At 41.5% G+C, this 19,084-nt stretch overlaps 1 protein-coding gene across 3 annotated transcripts in view; it reads left to right on the plus strand.

Moving 5' to 3' along the window:
• Positions 1 to 19,084, plus strand: part of LOC122557100 (connector enhancer of kinase suppressor of ras 2) — a 585,950-nt gene that overhangs the window by 212,691 nt on the left and 354,175 nt on the right. For all 3 annotated transcript variants that reach the window (XM_043704404.2, XM_087992202.1, XM_043704405.2), the window contains exons 5-6: positions 2,257 to 2,298; positions 15,137 to 15,256. In XM_043704404.2, coding sequence (XP_043560339.1) covers positions 2,257 to 2,298; positions 15,137 to 15,256 — 162 coding nt within the window. The remainder of the gene's footprint in view (positions 1 to 2,256; positions 2,299 to 15,136; positions 15,257 to 19,084) is intronic.

Genomic DNA, 19,084 nt, shown 5'->3' on the forward strand with positions numbered 1-19,084 from the left:
TTCAAATCTAGCGATGGTGGTGGATTTGGCACATGGGGTCGATTTAGCTCTGGCATGGCAGGGTGGAAACTGGCATGTGTCCTGTAGTGCGGCGAGGGTCAGGTTTGGTGTGAGGATGGGTGGGGAGAGGGAGGGTGAAGCAGGGAGTGTAAGGATATGGGGGAGTTGTAACTGGGGACGTGTTGAATAAGTATGGAATCTGTTCAATAGAGTCTCAGATTTGTGCATAGAACATAGAACACAGAACGGTACAGCACGGTACAGGCCCTTTGGCCCTTGATGTTGTGCCTTGATGTTTATCATACTCTAAGATCAAGCTAACCTACATGCCTTTCATTTTACTATCATCCATGTGCCTATGTATTTAATAGTCTGTATTAAATATGTATTTAATAGTTTAGCTTTCCCTGATAAAGTATTTTCCTCTAAATGATTGGATTTATCTGACCTCTGATTGAAATGGAGTCTTTCAGAGGACTCCAGGCATTGTGGAAAATTTAAATTCCCGTGCAATCTTTTCAGGGTGTGGTACAATGAAGATCCTCAATGACATCCCCATGCGTTACTACTGCCTACGTTAGAATAACCACTATCTGTCTGACCAGTGGAAAATCTGGGCTGTATTTCAGTCAAATCTGCATAGATCTGTTCTGTTGCATTTGCATTATGTTTATTTGTCTGGAAAATGTGAAGTTACAGCCAATATGTTGGCTTTCAAAAAGTTGTTTTCAACACAGTTATCAAGTTCTCGCACTAATGCCTGCCTTCCAATGCAGATTCTGTAACTTTGCAGGTTGAGTTTAGGTTGACCTGAAGAGCCCCCGCATTAAGTTGTAACGCCAATCCTATTCTTATACTTGCAACTATGCTGAAAATGAGGGAATCATGCATTCTTCCAGCCAATATTTGATGTGATTTTTCAGCATCAAAGCAGGTGGTAATAATAATCAGTTACGTCATCTACTCAACAGCTTTAGTGGCCATGGGCCCAATAGTCCAGTGTTGCATCAAATAATACTTGGGCTCAAAATGACCAGAGAGCCCATGTGAGGCAGAATATATATTTGGAAAAATTGGATTAAAAAAATCAAAAGGTTCAAACAGACGCTTTGGTTGAATTTGTCTATGCTGACCAGATATCCTAAGTAAATTTAGTCCCGTTTGGCAGCACCCGGCCCATATCCTTTCCTATTCATGATGCCTTTCAAATGTTGTAAATGCCTCCACCACTTCCTCTGGCAGCTGATCCCGTACACGCATCATCCTCTGCGTGAAAAGGTTGCCCCTTAGCTCCCTTCTAAATCTTTCCCCTCTCACCTTAAACCTATGTCTCTAATTCTGGACTAACCCAGCTCAGGAAAAAGACTTTGTCTATTTATCCTATCCATGCCCCTCATAATTTTGTAAACCTCTATAAGGTCACCCCTCAGCCTCCGATGCTCCAGTGAAAACAGCCCCAGCCTATTCAGCCTCCCCCTATAACTCAAACACTCCAGCCCTGGCAACATCCTTGTAAACCTTTGCTGCACCCTTTCAAGGTTATTAGTAATACAAACCACTGTTCTTAGCATAGATTCAATTATTCTATGATTCACAAATTAGATTAGATCATCTATCAATATACTTGCCTTTTCACATGCTACAATCTCTGCCTGAAATAGAAAGCTGATAAGTTAGCAAGGGTAGGATTATGGCTGTCTGTATCAGCAACCGCGCTTGGTTTGATCTTGCGCTTGCACACTTTGGGTTAATTTTGCAAATTCTAACAATAACAGGCTTTCAGTCTGATGTTTTCTGACAGAACTTCACTGTGGTTTAAAAATTAATAGTGATCTTTCTTTTTGAGAACTCCACACACCAATTGATCCATAGTTTTACATTGCAGTTTTAGATTGCAGTTTAGTAGAGGACTATCAAGATTACACAAAATAACTCTTTATTTTAGATTAGTTTTGTCACCTTGAGTTTGCATTATTTAATCTTTTGTCCTGATGTCACCCATGGGTCTTAGAGGAAACTAACACGTGAAGGCTTTATCTGTACTTTTGAAATGTTCATTTCTGCCACTTAGGTACATACATTTACCCATATAGTTTACAATGATTTTATGGCTGAACTAAGTCATGGTTTGAAAAACTTTGGACAAAAACTTGATCACTTATATCCTAAAACTCATTGCAGGGCCTGTGAACAACACTGCGTGCTGTTTGCCAGAATGGAATGAGATAACTGATTATTTACTTTCTCTTCCTGTAGGATTGTACAGTGTATGAAACCGAAAATAAGATTCTCCATGTGGTGAGTTATTAAAATTCCATTCATTTTACTGTTGTATGCTCATCTCAGTTCAACAGTTGTTTCATTTTGTTTGTCAATTTGATTAATGCATCTAGTTTTCAAGATTCCATTAGGAACACCGGAGCAAGGTGGAGCCTTCAGCTCTTTCAACCTGTTCCACTATTAAATTAATTCAAAGTGGATCCATATCTCATTTCTGTTTATGTACTCTTGCTATGTATTCCAGATAACCCCCAAAAAGGATCTATCTCAACCTTGAAATTTTAGCTGTTCTGACCTTCAGGGCAAGTACCAGGTTCCTGTTAATACGTGACAAGAATATGCTTCTTTCTAAATATGTGGTTCTTAGGTGAGGAACTAAGAACATAAGTGCGGCCATCTCTTTTAATTTCAAACTTCAAACATTTATGGTTGGGAATCATGCATCGTATAATCTGAGTGAAATATTTTATTTTGATGTATTTGAGGAATTTTAAGACTAGAAGCGAACACTTTTCCATTTGGAGCCACCTGACAATACCCATCACTCAGCACATGTAAGATGCCTGTTACCTGCTACTCTCCATCCTTTTCAGCGCAACGCTGAAATGTTCAAAATACATACTTTGTTATCTAGAATAATGATACCAATTACCTCTATTATCAAGTCTATTGATCAAAATTGATTAAGTGTAATTGTAGTTTTGAATCCAAAATAGATATTTTTAAACCTTCATTTTTCATATTTATGTTGAACTCCTTCAATTGACAAGATGATTTCTTCTGTTCTAATATATCATTCTAGTCAGCTTGTGCTTTGTGCTATTGAAATAACACTGGAGGCTGGTTCCATTGTCAGAGGCAAACAGGAAATTCCTCTATAGAATCCACTAGATTGGCACCCGATCCCGCACTCACATCAGAGCCAAGGAAGCTTCATTGTAGCATGACCAGGCTCATTGTTTACAGTAGTTGAAGTGACAAGTTCTATTCTTAATAGGTAGAATGATACTTCCCATTACTGTCCTTTTAAATTAGGCCTTTTGTTATATGTTGACTGAATAAATCAAATTTCATTTTACTGCATGAGACTTGTCAGAATTTTTGGCAATGTTTTGTGCACATTCTGGGATATGGTCCATTGTTCTGTGAAAACCACAAATCGAACTGAGGATTTCAAAGCAAATTGAATTAAGAACTCGAAAGATATCAAATTAAAGCACAGAACCTCAAAGATAATAATATCGGGTTTCTTCTCAAGCCTTGCGTCAATTGACATAGGATTGAGTGCATTGGAGAATTATGTGTGTGCCTCAGAGAGTGACATATAATAAAGGGGTTTCAATTGCTGGGGAGCTTGCACCATTAGAGGGTAAAGAGGGATGTTGCTGGATTCCACTTAAATAGACAGTGATAGGTGTTCTGATGAGTTGTATGACTAGGGCTGTAGATAATTGATTAAGCTAAAAGGCAAAGCTGTGATCAAGTGAAAAAGGATGTCAAAATTTAAAGAAAAAAGTGAAGGAAATAGCAATGTGAGTGAAGACGTTGGTGATGGTGTAGGGTGGGAGGTGGTGTTTTATCAAAATAGAGCTCTTGCTGTGAAGTTGCTGAACTCCAAGTTTTGTCTCGAAGGTTTGGAAAATAAGGTGTTATTCCTCCAGCTGGTGTTGAGCTTTGTTGTAACACTGTAGCAGTCCAGGATAGAAATATTACCGTGGGGGCAAGGTGGTTTATTGAATCGACAAGTAATTGGAAGTTCAAGTTTGTTCCTACCGACAGAGGGCATGCACTAGAAAGCAGTCACCCAGTCTGTGTTTGGTCTCATCATTGTAATGGAGGCTATACTGTGAGCAATGAACACAGTAGGTTGAAGCAACACAAGTGAAATGCTGCTTCACCCCGATGGTATGTGTAGGACCTTGGACAGTGAGGAGGGATAAAGTGAATTGGCAAGTGTTACACCTGCTAGGAAGGTGCCGTGGGGGATTAAAGAAGTGTTGGAAGTGATGGAGGAGTGGACCAGAGTGCCACGGAGGGAATGGTCCCTATAGAATGCTGACAGCGGAGGTGAGGGGAGGATTTCTTTGGTGTTTGCATCCTGCTTAACGTTGCGGAAATAGCAGAGATTAATGAGGTGGAACGTGAAGACAAGTCAACTCTATTATTATTCTGGGAGGGAGGGGACGGGATGATGGCAGAACTGCAGGAGATGGGTCAGACATAGCTGAGAGTGTTATGGGAGAGGGAGGGAGCCTCGGTTGAGGATAAAGGAGACCATATCAGACACACCCAATGGAAGGTGGGATCATTGGAATAGATATTATGGAGATGGAGAAACTAAGAAAATGTGGAAAGCAAGGTATGAAGAAATGTAATCAAGGAACTGTGAGAGTTGATGGGTTTGTAGTGAATATTGGTGGATAACCTGTCCATAAGAATGGAAACAGTAAAGTCGAAGAAGACATGGGAAGAGTCAGAGATGGAACAGGTGAAGGTGAGAGAAGGATGGAAATTGGAAGCAAAATTGATTCATTTTTCTAATGGGTAACAAAACTGGAAAATTAGAAAACTAGAAATACATCACATGACCTCTGCCTTGGGGAGCCTAACATATGGAGTTAGGTGAAAATGAGGAAGGAGGTTGGAATCATCTCTCCTGTCTCAGCCAATAGGAAGGCTCTCCAACTGCACACAGGAATCAGAGTGCAGCAATTGAAAGAGTGTGAGAAATCCTGGGGCAGCACAGTTTGGGGGACTGCCCAATTTAATTCACTTCTGGTTCCCTTGCCTCTCTGCGACCCCAGATGAAAATATTCCCTTGGTTTAGCAAGAAGGGGGATGTATTCCTTTATCATCTTGTGGGATCTAAAGAGGCAGGTATGTGGTCACCTTCTCGTACCTGAGTGTGTAGAATACAAATTAACTTGATTTTTAAAATCACACCAATGAAACTCAACTTAATGCTTACATTCTTATTTTTCGGAAGCTATGACTCAGTAGCTCAAACTTTTAATGGTAACAAACATAATAAACCATTTGTAACAGTTAGTACTAATGGCACCTGAGGGATGGGGGGGCTTGAAGTGTAGCTTTTTCAACAAGCTGTCAGTGGTCAGAGCTCAGACTCTAAAACAGCACTTGAGCAAATTTTCAGCTCAGAGTGCCATATTTTAATGTATACTGATTAACTTTCTGGATAGGATAATCCTTCAAGCAGGCCCTTTTTGGCCTATGTTAGTTCCAGTCAGTTTCCCGGCTGAAAGTGGTTTGTTTTTCACATGTATATCCCAGGCTGCTGGTTTGGTAGCTTTTGTGCTTTGTCTGTTATCAGGCACCGCCTAATCTATATCAGTGATCTGACAACTTTCACATGTTAGTCTTGGATTTACCCCTCGATATTTTAGTTTCATCCTGTGCTCCAGCCTAGTTGCAAAGGTGCAAACGAATTAATTTTTAAAAACATTTATTCTTTCATGGGGTGTGGGCTTTGCCGGCTCGGTCAGCATTTATTGCCCATCCCTAATTACCCTTTTTGAACTTCTGCAGTCCATGTTATGTCACTATGCACACTGCATTGTTCAGAAAGGGGTTTGAGGACTTTGACACAGAGATACTGAAGGAACAGCAGTGAAGTTCCAACTCAGGATGATGTGTGGCTTGGAGAGAAACTTGCAAAGGTTGGTGGCCCCATGTAAAAACTGTGCTCATCTTTCTAAGTAGCATGGATTTAAAATGTGTGATCGAAGGAATCTCAGTAGGTGCCGTTCGTTCTATAGATGATAAAAATACCTGCTGCCGCTGTGCTGTCCCTGTAATGAAGGGGGTGAATGTGGAAGATGTTGTGCCAATTAAGCAGGCTGCTTTATCCTGGAAGATGTCAATCTTCTAAGTGTTATTGGAGCACCATTCATCACGCAAGTGGGGAGGACTCCATCACATTCCTGACCTGTGTCTTTTAGATGGTCGACAAGTTTTTGGGAGATGAGTTACTCAACGCAGGGTTCCTAGTTTGTGACCTGCTTCCTTTTCAATTAAAAAAAAAGCAAGTCAGAAGCTTGGACCTGCTTCCGTAAGCAAAATATTTCTATTGACTGGTCCAATTCAGTTTCTGGACCAGCGTACACTCCAGGATATTAATAGTGGGGAATTCAATGATGGTAATGTAGTTGATTGTCAAGGAAGTGTATGCCTAGGTAAAAACAGGGCTTTGTTGAGGAGGGTGAGCAGCAACAAGAAAAGACCTTTCTCTCCTCCTCAGTCAACAAATTGTTAAAGGGGCAGAGGTGGCAGTCAGTGGAGTGGTATACCCCTCCTGTCGGATGTGGGGTATCTCGGAGTAGTCGCGTATCCCTGGTAACAGTGTCTGCAGGAAACATGTCTGGCTGCAGCACCTCTCAGACTGCATGGATCAATTAGAGCATCAGTTGGAAGCACTGTAGGACATACAGGAGGCAGACAGTGTGATAGATAGTGGCATCAGGGAAGTGGACACACCGCAGGCTCAGTCAGGCAGGTGGATGATCACCAGGAGAGGTCTGCCGGCAGTGCAAGAGTCTCCCATGGCTATCCCCCCCCCCCCTCCCCAAACAAGTGTACCATTTTGATATACTGTTGGGGGGCATAGCCTCTCAGGGGAACATAGCAGCAGCCACCAGGACTGATTGCTATTGGGCAGAGTCATGCAAAGTGCAAACGAGCAATTGAGACAGGGGGCTCTGTAGTCAGGGGCACAGACAGGCGTTTTTTCAGCTGTGAATGAGTTTTCAGGATGGTGTGTTGCCTCGTTGGTGCCAGGGTCATGGATATATTGGAGTGGTTGCAGCAAAGTGTCAAGGACGGTATGAGCAGCTGGAGGTCTTTGGACACATTGGTACCAACACATTGGTAAAAGGATGAGGTCCTGCAGAGTGAATATAGCAAGTTAGGCAGGAGGTTAAAAAAGCAGGACCTCAAGGGTAGTAATCTCTGGATTACCGCTGGATGATGTGTGGCTTGTAAAAGTGCTAGTAAAAGTAGGAAGAGGAGGATGGAACGATGAATGCATGGCTGACGAGCTGGAGCAAGGGACTGTGATTCAGATTTTTGGATCATTGGGATCTCTTCTGGGACAGAAGTGACCTGTACAAGAAGGTCAGTTGCACCTGAATGGAAGGGGACCAGTATCCTGGTGGGGAAAATTGCTGTAGTTAATCGGAAGGGTTTAAACTAGTCTCACGGTGAGACAGGAGAGAATGTTTGAGGCTGGTACAGAAGTTAAAGAGAGCAAGTTAAATAGACAAGGCAAGCAAGAGCACAGCAGGGAATGAGGGAAGACTGACAATTAGCCTGCATTTATTTCAATGCAAGAGGCCTGACAGGTAACGCAGATTAACTCAGGACATGAATGGGAACATGGGACTGGGATATCATAGCTATTACAGAAACATGGCTGAAGGTCTGGACAGGACCGATAGCTTAATATTCCAGGTTTTAAGGGTATAAATGCTGTAGGAAGGATAGAAGGGGAGGCAAGAGAAGAGGGGGAGTGACATTTTTGATTTGGGGAAACATCACAACTCTACTTAGAAAATATATTCTTGGGGGATCATCCAGTGATGTTTGGTGGAACTGAGAAATAAGAAGGGGGTGATCACATTGATGGGATTGTACAATGCCCCCCCCCCTCCCCCCCCCCCCCATTATCAGCAGGAAATTGAGGAGCAGAAACAGAGGGAGATCACAGATAGCTAGGGTTGTAGTAGTAGGGGATTTTAACTTTTCAAACATAGACTGTGACTGCCATCATGTTAAGGACTTGGATGGGGAGGAATTTGTTAAGTGTATTCAAGAATAACTTTTCAATCAATTTGTAGATCATTCTTATAGAGAAGGGGCAAAACCCAACTTCCACGTGGGAAATAAGGCAGGGCAAGTGACTGAGGTGTTAGTGGAGGAGCATTTGGGACCAGTGACCATAATTCTATTAGTTTTAAAATCTTTATGGAAAAGGATAGGCCTGGTCCACAATATAATGTTCTAAGCTGGGGCAAGGCTAATCTTGATGGTATTCGACAGGAAGTTTCAAACGTTGGCCAGGAGGAGGCTGTTAACAGGTAAAAGAACATCTAGCAAGTGGGAGATTTTCAAAGGCAAAGTAACAAGAGTTCAGGCTAGCACGTTCCTGTTAGAGTGAAGGACCAGTCTGGCAGGAGTCGCAATCACGGGATGACTGGAGATGTTGAGGCTGTGGTCAAGAAAAAGAAGGAGTCATAGGTCAGGTATAGATGGATGCGATCAAGTGAATCTCTTGTGCAGTATAGGGAGTGTAAGAGTACATTAACAGGGAAATCAGGAGGGCAAAAGGCAGATGTGAGGTAGCTTTGGCAGATAAGATTAAGGAGAATTCAAAGAAATTCTACAAGTATGTCAAGAGCAAAAGGGTAACTAAGGATAGAATAGGGTCTCTTAAAGATCAAGGAACCTCAGAGATGGATGAGATCCTAAATGGATATTTTACATTGTAAATTACTGCGGAGAAAGACATGGAAGCTGGGGAACTTGGGGAAATAAGTAGTGATACCTTGAATAGAGTCCACATTACAGAAGAGGAGGTGCTCGAGGTTTAAAAATGCATAAAGGTAGGTAAATCCCCAGGACCTGATCAACTGTATCCCAGGACATTGTGGGAGGCTTGGCAAGAAATTCCGGGGCCCCTAGCAGAGATATTAGTCTTTTCGACAGCCACGGGTAAGATGCTGGAAGACTGGAGGGTGGCTAATGTTGTGCATTTATTTAAGAAAGACTGCAAGGAAAAGCCAAGGAACTATAGGCTGGTGAGCCTTACGCCAATGGTGGGTGAGTTGTTGGAGGGAATTCTGACAGACAGCATCTACATTCATTTGGAAAGACAAGGACTGATTAGGGATAGTCAGCATGGTTTTGTGCATGGGAAATCGTGTCTCATAAACTTAATTTTGTAAAGGTGACCAAAGCAATAGATGAAAAGGCAGAGTGGTAGATGTTGTCTACATGGACTTTAGCAAGGTCTTCAAAAAGGTTGTGCATGGTATGCTGGTTATTAAGGTTAGATCACATGGAATCAAGGGAGAGGTAGCCAATTGGAAACAAAATTGGCTTGATGGTAGGAGACAGAGGGCTGTAGTAGATGGTTGTTCAAACTGGAGGCCTGTGACCAGCAGTGTGCTGCAAGGATCAGTGATGGGTCCACTGTTGTTTGTCATTTATATAAATTTATTTTTTGGGTGAGAATACAGGAGGCATGTTTAGTAAGTTTGCAGATGACACCAAAATTGGTGGCATAGTGAACAGTGAAGAGTACAACTGGGACAGTGGCCAAGGAATGGCAGATAGAGGTAAATTTAGATAAATACGAGGTGTTGCATTTTGGTAAGACAAACCAAAGCAGACTTTTCAGTCAATGGTAGGACCGTGGAAGTGTTGTCAAACAGAGAGACCTAGGAGTGCAGATACATAGCTCTTTGAAAGTGGTGTCACAGGTAGACAGGGTGTTGAAAAGATATTTGGCACAGTTGCCTTCATTGGTCAGTGCATTGAGTACAGGAGTTGGGATGTCATGTTATGACTGTACAAGACATTAGTAAGGCCACATTTGGAGTACTACATATGTTTTAGTCATTCTGCTAAAGGAAGAATGTTATTAAACTGGAAAGGGTGCAAAAAGATTTACAAAGGTGTTACTTAGACTGGAGGTTTGAGTTATAAGGAGAGGCTAGATAGACTGGGTTTTTTTCCCCCTGGAATGTATGAGGTTGAGGGGTGACCTTATAGAGGTTTATAAGATCAGGAGGGGCATGGACAGGGTGAATAGGCAAGGTCTTTTCCCTGAGGAAATGCAGTCCAAAGCTAGAGGGCATAAGTTTAAGATGAGAGAGGAAAGATTTAAAAGGGCCCTGATGGACATCTTTTCCATGCAGAGATTGGTGTGTATCTGGAATAAGCTGCCAGAGGTAGTTGTAGATGCAAATACAATAACAACATTTAAAAGACATTTGGAGAGGTGCATGTACAAGAAACATTTAGAGGGATGTGAGCCAAACACAGGCAGATGGGACTAGTTTAATTTAGGAAACCTGTTTGGCATGGATAAGTTAGGCCGAAGAGTTTGTTTGTTGACTGTATGACTGTATGACACTGTGACTGTATGAGAGATAGTTAGATTCTCTCAGAGATGTTCACTTCCTGGCAGTGTGATGTGGTGTGAATGTTACTTCCCACTTGCCAGCTCTAGATATTGTCCAGAATTTCCTGTATCTGTACATGGATAGCTTTAGTGTCTAAGGAGTCATGAATGGTGCTAAACATTATCAGTGACCAATCCCATTTCAGACCTTATGATGGCGAGAAGGTCATTGAAGAAGCGACTGAAGATGGTTGTGCCTCAGACACTACCCTGAGGAGCTCATGCAGAGATATCCTGTAATAATGCCAGGACTGATTGGCCCTGGTGAAACCCAAACTGAGTATCAATGAGCAGAGCAATTAGGGGAAGCAATGGCCCAGTGACATTATTACTGGACTGTTCTTCTAGAGACCCAGGTAATGTTCTGGAGACACAGGTTCAAATTCTGCTGTGGTAGAAATTTGAATTTAACAAAAATCTGAAATTAAAGCCTAATGATGATCACAAAACCATTGTGAATTGTCAGAAAGAAATATCTGATTCAGTAATGTTCTTTAGGGAAGGAAGCTGCCATCCTTTCCTGGTCTGGACGACTCATGACTCTAGGATCACAGCAATGTAATTGACTCTTGTCGGCCTTCTGGGCAAATAGGAATGGGCAATAAATGCTGGCCCAGCCAGTGAGACCCTCATCCTGTGAATGATTCTTGTTGAGCAAATGCTGGACAATAGCATGGATAACTTCTTCCATTGAGTCGCTGATCATCAGTAGGCTGATAGGAGAGTAATTTGCCAGTAATTTTCATACTGTTTTTTTGGAAGCTGGTAATCTATATAAGAAAATCTCACAGATCACCCAATTCCTATTCCAGTTGGGTAAAGTTATGTTTCTCTTCTACTTTTTGTCAAATCAATATGCTATTATGTGGGGTTGGGCAAAAAGGGAATTCAGTAAGATCTAATTCAGTTCACATGAGGCACGATGAGAAAGATTAGTGTGGTGTAAGCACAAATGGGTATGTGGACATATGAGATTGCAGTGATAACATAGCACTAACTCAAAACGGTGTAAATATTTTTGAAGGTTCTGGAATTTGGAAAGAGAAAATCTGTTCCCATTCATGGGAGAATTGAGAACAAAGAAGACTAGTTGAAAGTGGTTGGAAAAGAGCCAACACTGACATGAGGAAAAAACATTTTTTTGCGCAGCAGATTAGGATCTGGAATGTTGCCTGTGACAGATTAATTGTTTGGCTCCCATAAGCAGACCTACTGATCAGGTGTTTGGATTCTTAACCCAGAAATAGCCTTGCTGTTGGGCCAGAGACTAAAACCCAAAGTTTCGCCAAGACTGAGACGATGTCCTTGAAGTAAATCCTGTTGAATGGGATGGAATTCAAATTTTAACAATGCAGAAACTGCATTGTTATTACTGGTCGGTATGGCTGACCTTGAATGGGGAATCTTACATTTATTGGATATCACATTTCTCCATTGTGATCAAAAATTACACATCCTTAAAACAAATCCTTTGAAGCTTGTTTGTGATATTTTGGTTTCTACTTAATCTGGCATATCTCCTGTCCAATGATTTATTGTAGCAATAATAAATATTGTCCAATGATAAATTTGGACAAAAAGTGAAGACATTCAGAGGACTTTACTTCCTCATTTGCTGTCCAAGAGAATACTTCATGTATTTGGTTCTTTCTCCTGCTTGGTGACATCATCGCTGCTAGAAACCTGGAGAGCTCCTTGACTTAGCATCAGTTTCATGGTGACACTGAGTTAGAGGAAATCCAGGCCACAACAATCATAAATCTTTTATCGCCAGCTTTATTTGAGTTCAGTGAACATCATATCTTTACCTTTGGACCATAGATCTTGCATAAATATTTTGCAATCTGGTGATTCCATTTTGATTTTCTCTTTCAGGTCTGTAAAAGACAGGGAAAAGGAAGGATCACCATATTTCTGGTTTCAGACCAGATGTATGAAGAACAAGCTTTTGTTTTTGGTTATTCTATTATTCCTTATTTACGCTGAGGTATGGGAAATGAGAATCATTTCTGCTTCCAGTTAGCCCCCTGAACTGCCCTAGCAAGAGCTCCAAGATTATAGTATTGAGAGAATGACCAGAACTGTGTGGAGGCAGCAGGGATGTTAGCTGCCAATTGGAGTGTTGGCAAAAGTCCTTGTGTCTCACCTTTCTGAGAAGGTGCACAGCACTTTGTTCCACTCAGGCACTTATTTGGCCAGTGATAGGCCTGCCTTCAGGATTAAGGACCCCACGGGCAGAAGTCCTGCTGGCCAATGAGTCACTGATGTGTTGAACAGCAGCACCACTGGGAGGTGATGGTTGCTGCCGGTGCTACACCCATCCAAGGTCCAAGAACTGATTCATGATAGGCGAGGTAGTGGGTTGCAGATTAGGACATGGATCAGCAGTGAGCACAGAGGGTTAGCTCTCTCACTTGGCCTTCCCGGTCCTGGGCCCCTCAATCAGGTTGTCAAGTGAGGAACACTCTTGGAGCTTGCTTGGGTTTGCTTGTTTCACTCCCTCCAATGCTGACAGGATGAGACTGTTAATACTCACTTAAGGGTCTCATTGGCAGATGGAGATCCACAGGCCTTTCCACCACAGATATTATCATGGTGGAAGGTGACTAAGTTGGTTAGCTTGATTAAACTCTCATTCACTATCAAACATATCAGAGCGGAATGTGCAAGATTTTCCCCATATATCTCTGAATTCATCTAAGTTCCTGACTACCCAGTTTTCCAGTGCTGTGCAATAATGGATCATAAATTGGCAAAACAATATTGGAAAACACGAGGTTTGCAGTGTGCTCCTGCAGCTCATTTTTCATGATGTGACAACTTTGTAGGATAGATTAAATATCTGAAGTCACCTGGGTTTAGGATGAAAGATTATTGGACTGACGAAAAGTTCTGACCTGAAGCATCGACTCCCCTTCTCCTCTGATGCTGCTTGACCTGCTGTGCTTTTTCCAGCTCCACTCTATCCACTCTGATCTCCAGCACCTGCAGTTCTCACTACCACCAGAATGTGTTTTCTCAGCCAGTGTGGCAGATGGATTTTACACATCAGAGTTCCCAAATAAGAGTATGAATAAGTTAATTTGTTTCATTATGCTGGTTGAACATTATTCTTCAAATCGCACCGTGTGATCATTTACACACTCCTTGTAGGGAAGATAGATATTTTGGTTTCACTCCAAAATATGACACTCTCTCTTCTCCAACAGTGATCTCCCACTTTATGTTTCCTCCGGGTGCTCCGGTTTCCTCCCACAGTCCAAAGATGTGCAGGTCAGGTGAATTGGCCATGCTAAATTGTCCGTAGCGTTAGGTAAGGGGTAAATGTAGGGGTATGGGTGGTTGGCGGGTCGGTGTGGACTTGTTGGGCCGAAGGGCCTGTTTCCACACTGTAAAGTAATCTAATCTTATGTTCTTTCAAGTCCCTGATATGGACCTCCAATCATGAAACATGAACAGATAACCCACAGCTTCTGGTTCTGTTGCAAGAATGTGACACCAGAGCCAAGGCTAATGTGTATACAGCAACAAGAAATTGCATGATCTGTGTTGATCATATCAGTAGTGATCAGTCAAGTGACTTTCTCTTCTTCTACCCCATTTTGATTGACTTACTGCTCACTGGATGAATACAGTTAAGCAGCACCTTGTCTTATCTCAAGTCCCAAGTGATTCATACATAATTCATTACTTTGAAATTTAATCATTGTTGTTTTCTTGCCAAACATGGCAACCAGTTTATTAACAAGATCCTATGAAACAGTGGATGGTATCAACAAACAATGTACCTTTTTGGTTGTGATGTTGATTAAGGGTGAAATGTTGGACTCAACGCCACATTATTCAGGAATTGACAGAAGATTTTGTTTGGAGGATGTCCCATATGATTTGTTAGGCTTGAGAACCGATTCTGATATTGCTCCCCCCCTCCCCCCAATACTAATGAGAAGTCACTATGCGTATGTTCTGGTATCACTTATAAAAAGAGTCATGAAACATGAACAGATAACCTCCAAGTATTAAATTGGACTCCCTTTTTCTTGGCAAACTTCCAATTTTGTGAACTGTACGGATGCAGGATTGGGTGGTGATGTGAGCGTAATCTGTCAAAGTAATCAGTTCTTACACTGTTTCAGGGGGAGAGATGTGGTAACTGTCTCATGCTTTGGCGAACGGAGCCTGTATTGTAAATGAGCAGTTCCATTGCCAGCAGAAATCTAAATATTGGATTCATTCACTTTGCAAAATGTGACATGAGCCAGAGAATAAACTGTTGCATTTAAATCTTCACTAAATTAACATTGCTGTGTCTGTGCTGACAGTTCAGCAGTTACTGAACACGCAGCAACATGTAGGTAAAACAAAGCAATAAAATTGTAGATCAAGCAGCATTTCGGGGTTTGCTTAAGAAAGTGAGACTGAAATGGTGATGAAATTGTCTCAGTTGGAAACGCACAAAGCATAAAATACAGAGATAATATGTATGATGATGAATTAACAGTGTCTCTCTTTCAACATAATGTATTTTCTGCTGCATGATTAATAACAAGCTTTCATGTGGTAACTATAAAAAGAACAATTGATGAAGGGAAAGGGAAGATTGCATTTCTTTTTCACACAACTAACACTGGTCTTTGGCTCTTTGATTACTTACAGTGTAAAACATTATCTGGGATCTGTGACCACATCATCTCATTATCATCGGACTCCCTAGTGTCACAGTCTGCTCATCTTGAAGTTGTCCACCTAACAAACATCATGCCCAGTGAAGGCTTGGTAAGGACTTATTTCTTTCACATCCTTGTTGATACTGCACAATCATGTGCAATAGGTTGTCTGTTTACTGTAGCTTAACTTAATGCAGCTTGGTGATGAATCCTTGCAGTAGCACATTTTGTCATCGATCTTCTGTTGTGTTGTAAATTTGCATGGGAAGGACAAAGAGATAGGTTCCGAATCCATACTCTACAGGATGGGGAGGAAACCCTATGCTGTTGACATTGGCCATCCAGCCAAAAGGTTAGAGTCATGCCATACACTTTCACATGTGAGCTGTAGTCTGGACCAATGTATGGCAATTGCTCTGGGTATTTCCCTGGCAGGTCTGACCAGGAATCTATCCTGCTCTTACTGCCTGCCATTGGGAGGATTAGCACATTGATCCTCAACCTATTTGGCTGCTTTATGAATGCATATTCCTTGGCCATCAAATTCTAGAGTGGTGCATGGACCTGGAGCTTCTCGTTCAGAGGCAGGGGTACTACCTTCGATACTACAGCGCCTCTGTTAATTACTTCAATGCCTTTATTTGGTTTGAAGTGGCAGGTTATAGCAGGACCGCGCTCCAATATATTTAAATGTGATGGTGAAACATCTTTGCCCATGTTCTCTAGGGTGGCCGAATCAGCAGGAAGGCAGTGTGAGGGGACGTTGAGATGGGCTGAACTCGTTACGAGTGCTCAATGTTAATCATTGATACTGAGATATGTTAGACCAGTTACACTTGACACCCCTTCCACATTTCCTAAAATCCTATCATTAATAGACGTCCATTAATTAATTGCTTGCAGGTCCTCTCAGTCAGGGAATAGTTGATGGATAAACCGAAGAAAAAAATCTTTAAATTGTTTCAAATGTACTCCATCCCACCAAGGTCTCTGAGTCTCCATTTGCAAGGAATTTTCTTCATTCTGTTGCAAAGCCTGTTAACTTATACCACTCAAAGCATCGTTTTTTCTCTCTCTCTCTCCTTGATGTGCCTTGGTGCCTCTTACTCCTTTCAGATTCTGCTGATTTGTACTGTTAAAATTTAAAACATCGAAGGCTTTGCCAATGTCAGCTTCCATGAGCCCTCTCTTGGTTTCCTCTCGGGCAGTGAAATCTGGAGGGAGGAATGGTCTGGTGGCAGATTGGACAGCATAGCAGGGAATGAGGGCTTTCAAGCAGCGGGGAGGTAAAATAATAACAGCTTGCATTTATATTGTGCGTTAAGTAACGTAGAAAGAAAACACGGTTGGAAGAATTCACAGAAATAGAGATAGAAGAGGTCAGGAAGTGATTTCGATACAAGGTCCCATGCAAGGAGGGTCGGGGGTGGGTGAATTGGACAAGTGACATTTGGGGCAGGATTGTATAAAGGCTGCAGTTTTAGAATATTTACAAAGTGTGTGGGATGAGAGGCTAGTCAAGAGATAAAAAAAACTAAATCAGCAGCACACTAAACTTCACAGTCAAGATTGAGTGTATCATAATGCAGTCAGATGGTTGGCAAAGCTGAAAATAATTCTCTGCACCGTAAGCTGGTATATGTTGTAAATTAGAGTCTGAAAAGAAAGCACAGAAGATTACTTAATCTCTTTGAATCATCGTGCTCATCGGTTATGTCTCACAGACTCAGAGTGATTACTACACAGGAGACTGTTTGTCCCATCATGTCCATGCAAGCTCTCCACAAGAGCAATTCAGTGAGCCCCACTTCTCCACTCATTCTCTCTGGCTTTACCAATATTTTCTTACCCACTGATTATCAAGTTCTCTTGTGAAAGATGTGATTAAATTCCCTCCTCAGTCTCAGGTAGGCCATTCCACATGCTAGCTTCATTGAAATTGATTCTTTGTCATGTCATTTTTGGTCCTTTTGACAAATGCTTTAAAATGGTGTTTTTTGCTTATTGACTCATTTAACACTGGGAACCATTTCTCACCATGTAGACTGTCCAAAGCTTTCATTATTTTGAAAACCACTCTTAAATCTTTTCTCAATCATCCTTAAGGAGAACAATGTCAGTCTCTCTAATCTATTCCTGGAGTATTTGGCTCTCATCCTCTGAATCATTACTGTAAGTCTTTCCGACACCCTCTACCAAGCCTTTGGATCCTTACTGGAGCAGAATTAGACTGAATGCGCTGGTTAAGACTGAGCAAGTATCTTATCAAGGTTTATCATCATAACTTTGTTTTTCTAAGCTTTATCTCTGCTGATAAATCCCAGAATCCTGTAAACCTTATAAAACAGTTTCTCATCCAACACTGCCATTTCAATAATTTATGCATTTGCAGTCTGAGGTCCCTCTACTTGTGTTCCTCCTTTAGATTTCAATCTTTTGTATTGCCTTTTCTCATTCTTCCGGCAGTAAAAAATGTATCACTTTACAGTTCTCTGCATTAAATTTCATCTGTCACATCCATTCATTCCACTGACCTCTGTCCTCTTGAAGACTATCACTATTCCCCCAAATCCCTCAGAACCTCACCAAGGTTGCAAGCTTCATGTCATCTTTAAAATTGTGTTCTTCACATCCAAGCTTACGTCATTCATGTAGATCAAGTAAAGCAATGCTCCTAACACTAATGCCTGGAGGACCCCATGATATACCATTGTAAAAAAAATCACAGTCACCACCAGTCTGTCCCTCATCACTTAACCAATTATGATCGTACTGCCACTGTCATTGATATTCCATGCGCTTCAACTTTACTGGGAAGCACTTTATCAAATGCCTTCTGGAAGTCAATGTACACCACATTGCCCTCATTACCTTCACCAACTCTCTCTGTCAAATGGCTAAAAAAAATCACAGTCCAATTGTTTAAATATCTTTTATCCTTAATCTGGCGATACTGTGACTGTAAGAGGTGTACTTTGTCCTGCTTTTTTTTGAAGAAATGTTTTAAGGCAGAGGTGGTGAGCAGCCCACCAGAGCCACTAGAGTAAATAGCTTGTGAAGCTTTGAGTTTTTTTTTTAAAGTTGGAACAATAGAAACAACCTGAATGGGTGTGGTCAAGCTCCACAGAACCAGAGTTGTTAGTTTAGCTTTCAGCAGTAGCTATTGGGGTCGTGAAGGAGTGAAAGTTATTCTTTCCCTCTCTCGATTTCAGCTAAAAGCTAGGATTCTCGTCCTGCTGCAGGAGTTGCATGTGAGACAATCTGTTTTCTGAATCTGCATTTTCCAAGGACATATTTTTGGGATGTTACTTTATTGGAACAGTTAATTAGTAATAGTTACTGTATTTAATATCCTGTTAAGTTTTCCAGTGTAGTTAAGTTATTACAATTCCTTCTTTCTTTCATTGTATTTTAACTATAGTGGCTGAATAATGTGCGTTTTGCTTTAAATTTAGTAGTTCAACAATTGAATTGTACCTGGAATGCAACACCTTACATTTACTTTTAAAATAAGAAAATGTTTGGTTCTAGACTAGCTTCTGAATACTTTGAGAGGGTTTGGTCTTGTTCGCAACACATAGTGAATCCATGCTTAATTATTCCACACTTGCCCATATTATACTGGATTATTTTAAAAGGTGGAACAATAGAAGCAGTCTGAGTGGATGTGGTCAAGCTCTCACAGAACTGGGATGTTGGTTTTTAAAATTTTTTTCCATGATGGAAGTGAAGCTGACTTCTCTTTAGTTATCTGGCTTAGCCTTCCACCCTCTTCAGGTCAGGGTAAAAAACGTGCAGTTTTCCTCTGGCACACCCCTCAGGGCTAAGTTAGGGAGTCAATGTCTACAATGATCAACAGGCATACCCCTCCACTGGACAGAGACAATTAGTTATGTATAGCTTGACAGTAACCACTGCAGTCATGTGGGTAAAGGTG

Source organism: Chiloscyllium plagiosum, unplaced genomic scaffold, assembly GCF_037043375.1.
Source record: "Chiloscyllium plagiosum isolate Xiang-an unplaced genomic scaffold, Cpla_swu_hap1 HiC_scaffold_11, whole genome shotgun sequence".
Lineage (NCBI taxonomy): Eukaryota > Metazoa > Chordata > Chondrichthyes > Orectolobiformes > Hemiscylliidae > Chiloscyllium > Chiloscyllium plagiosum.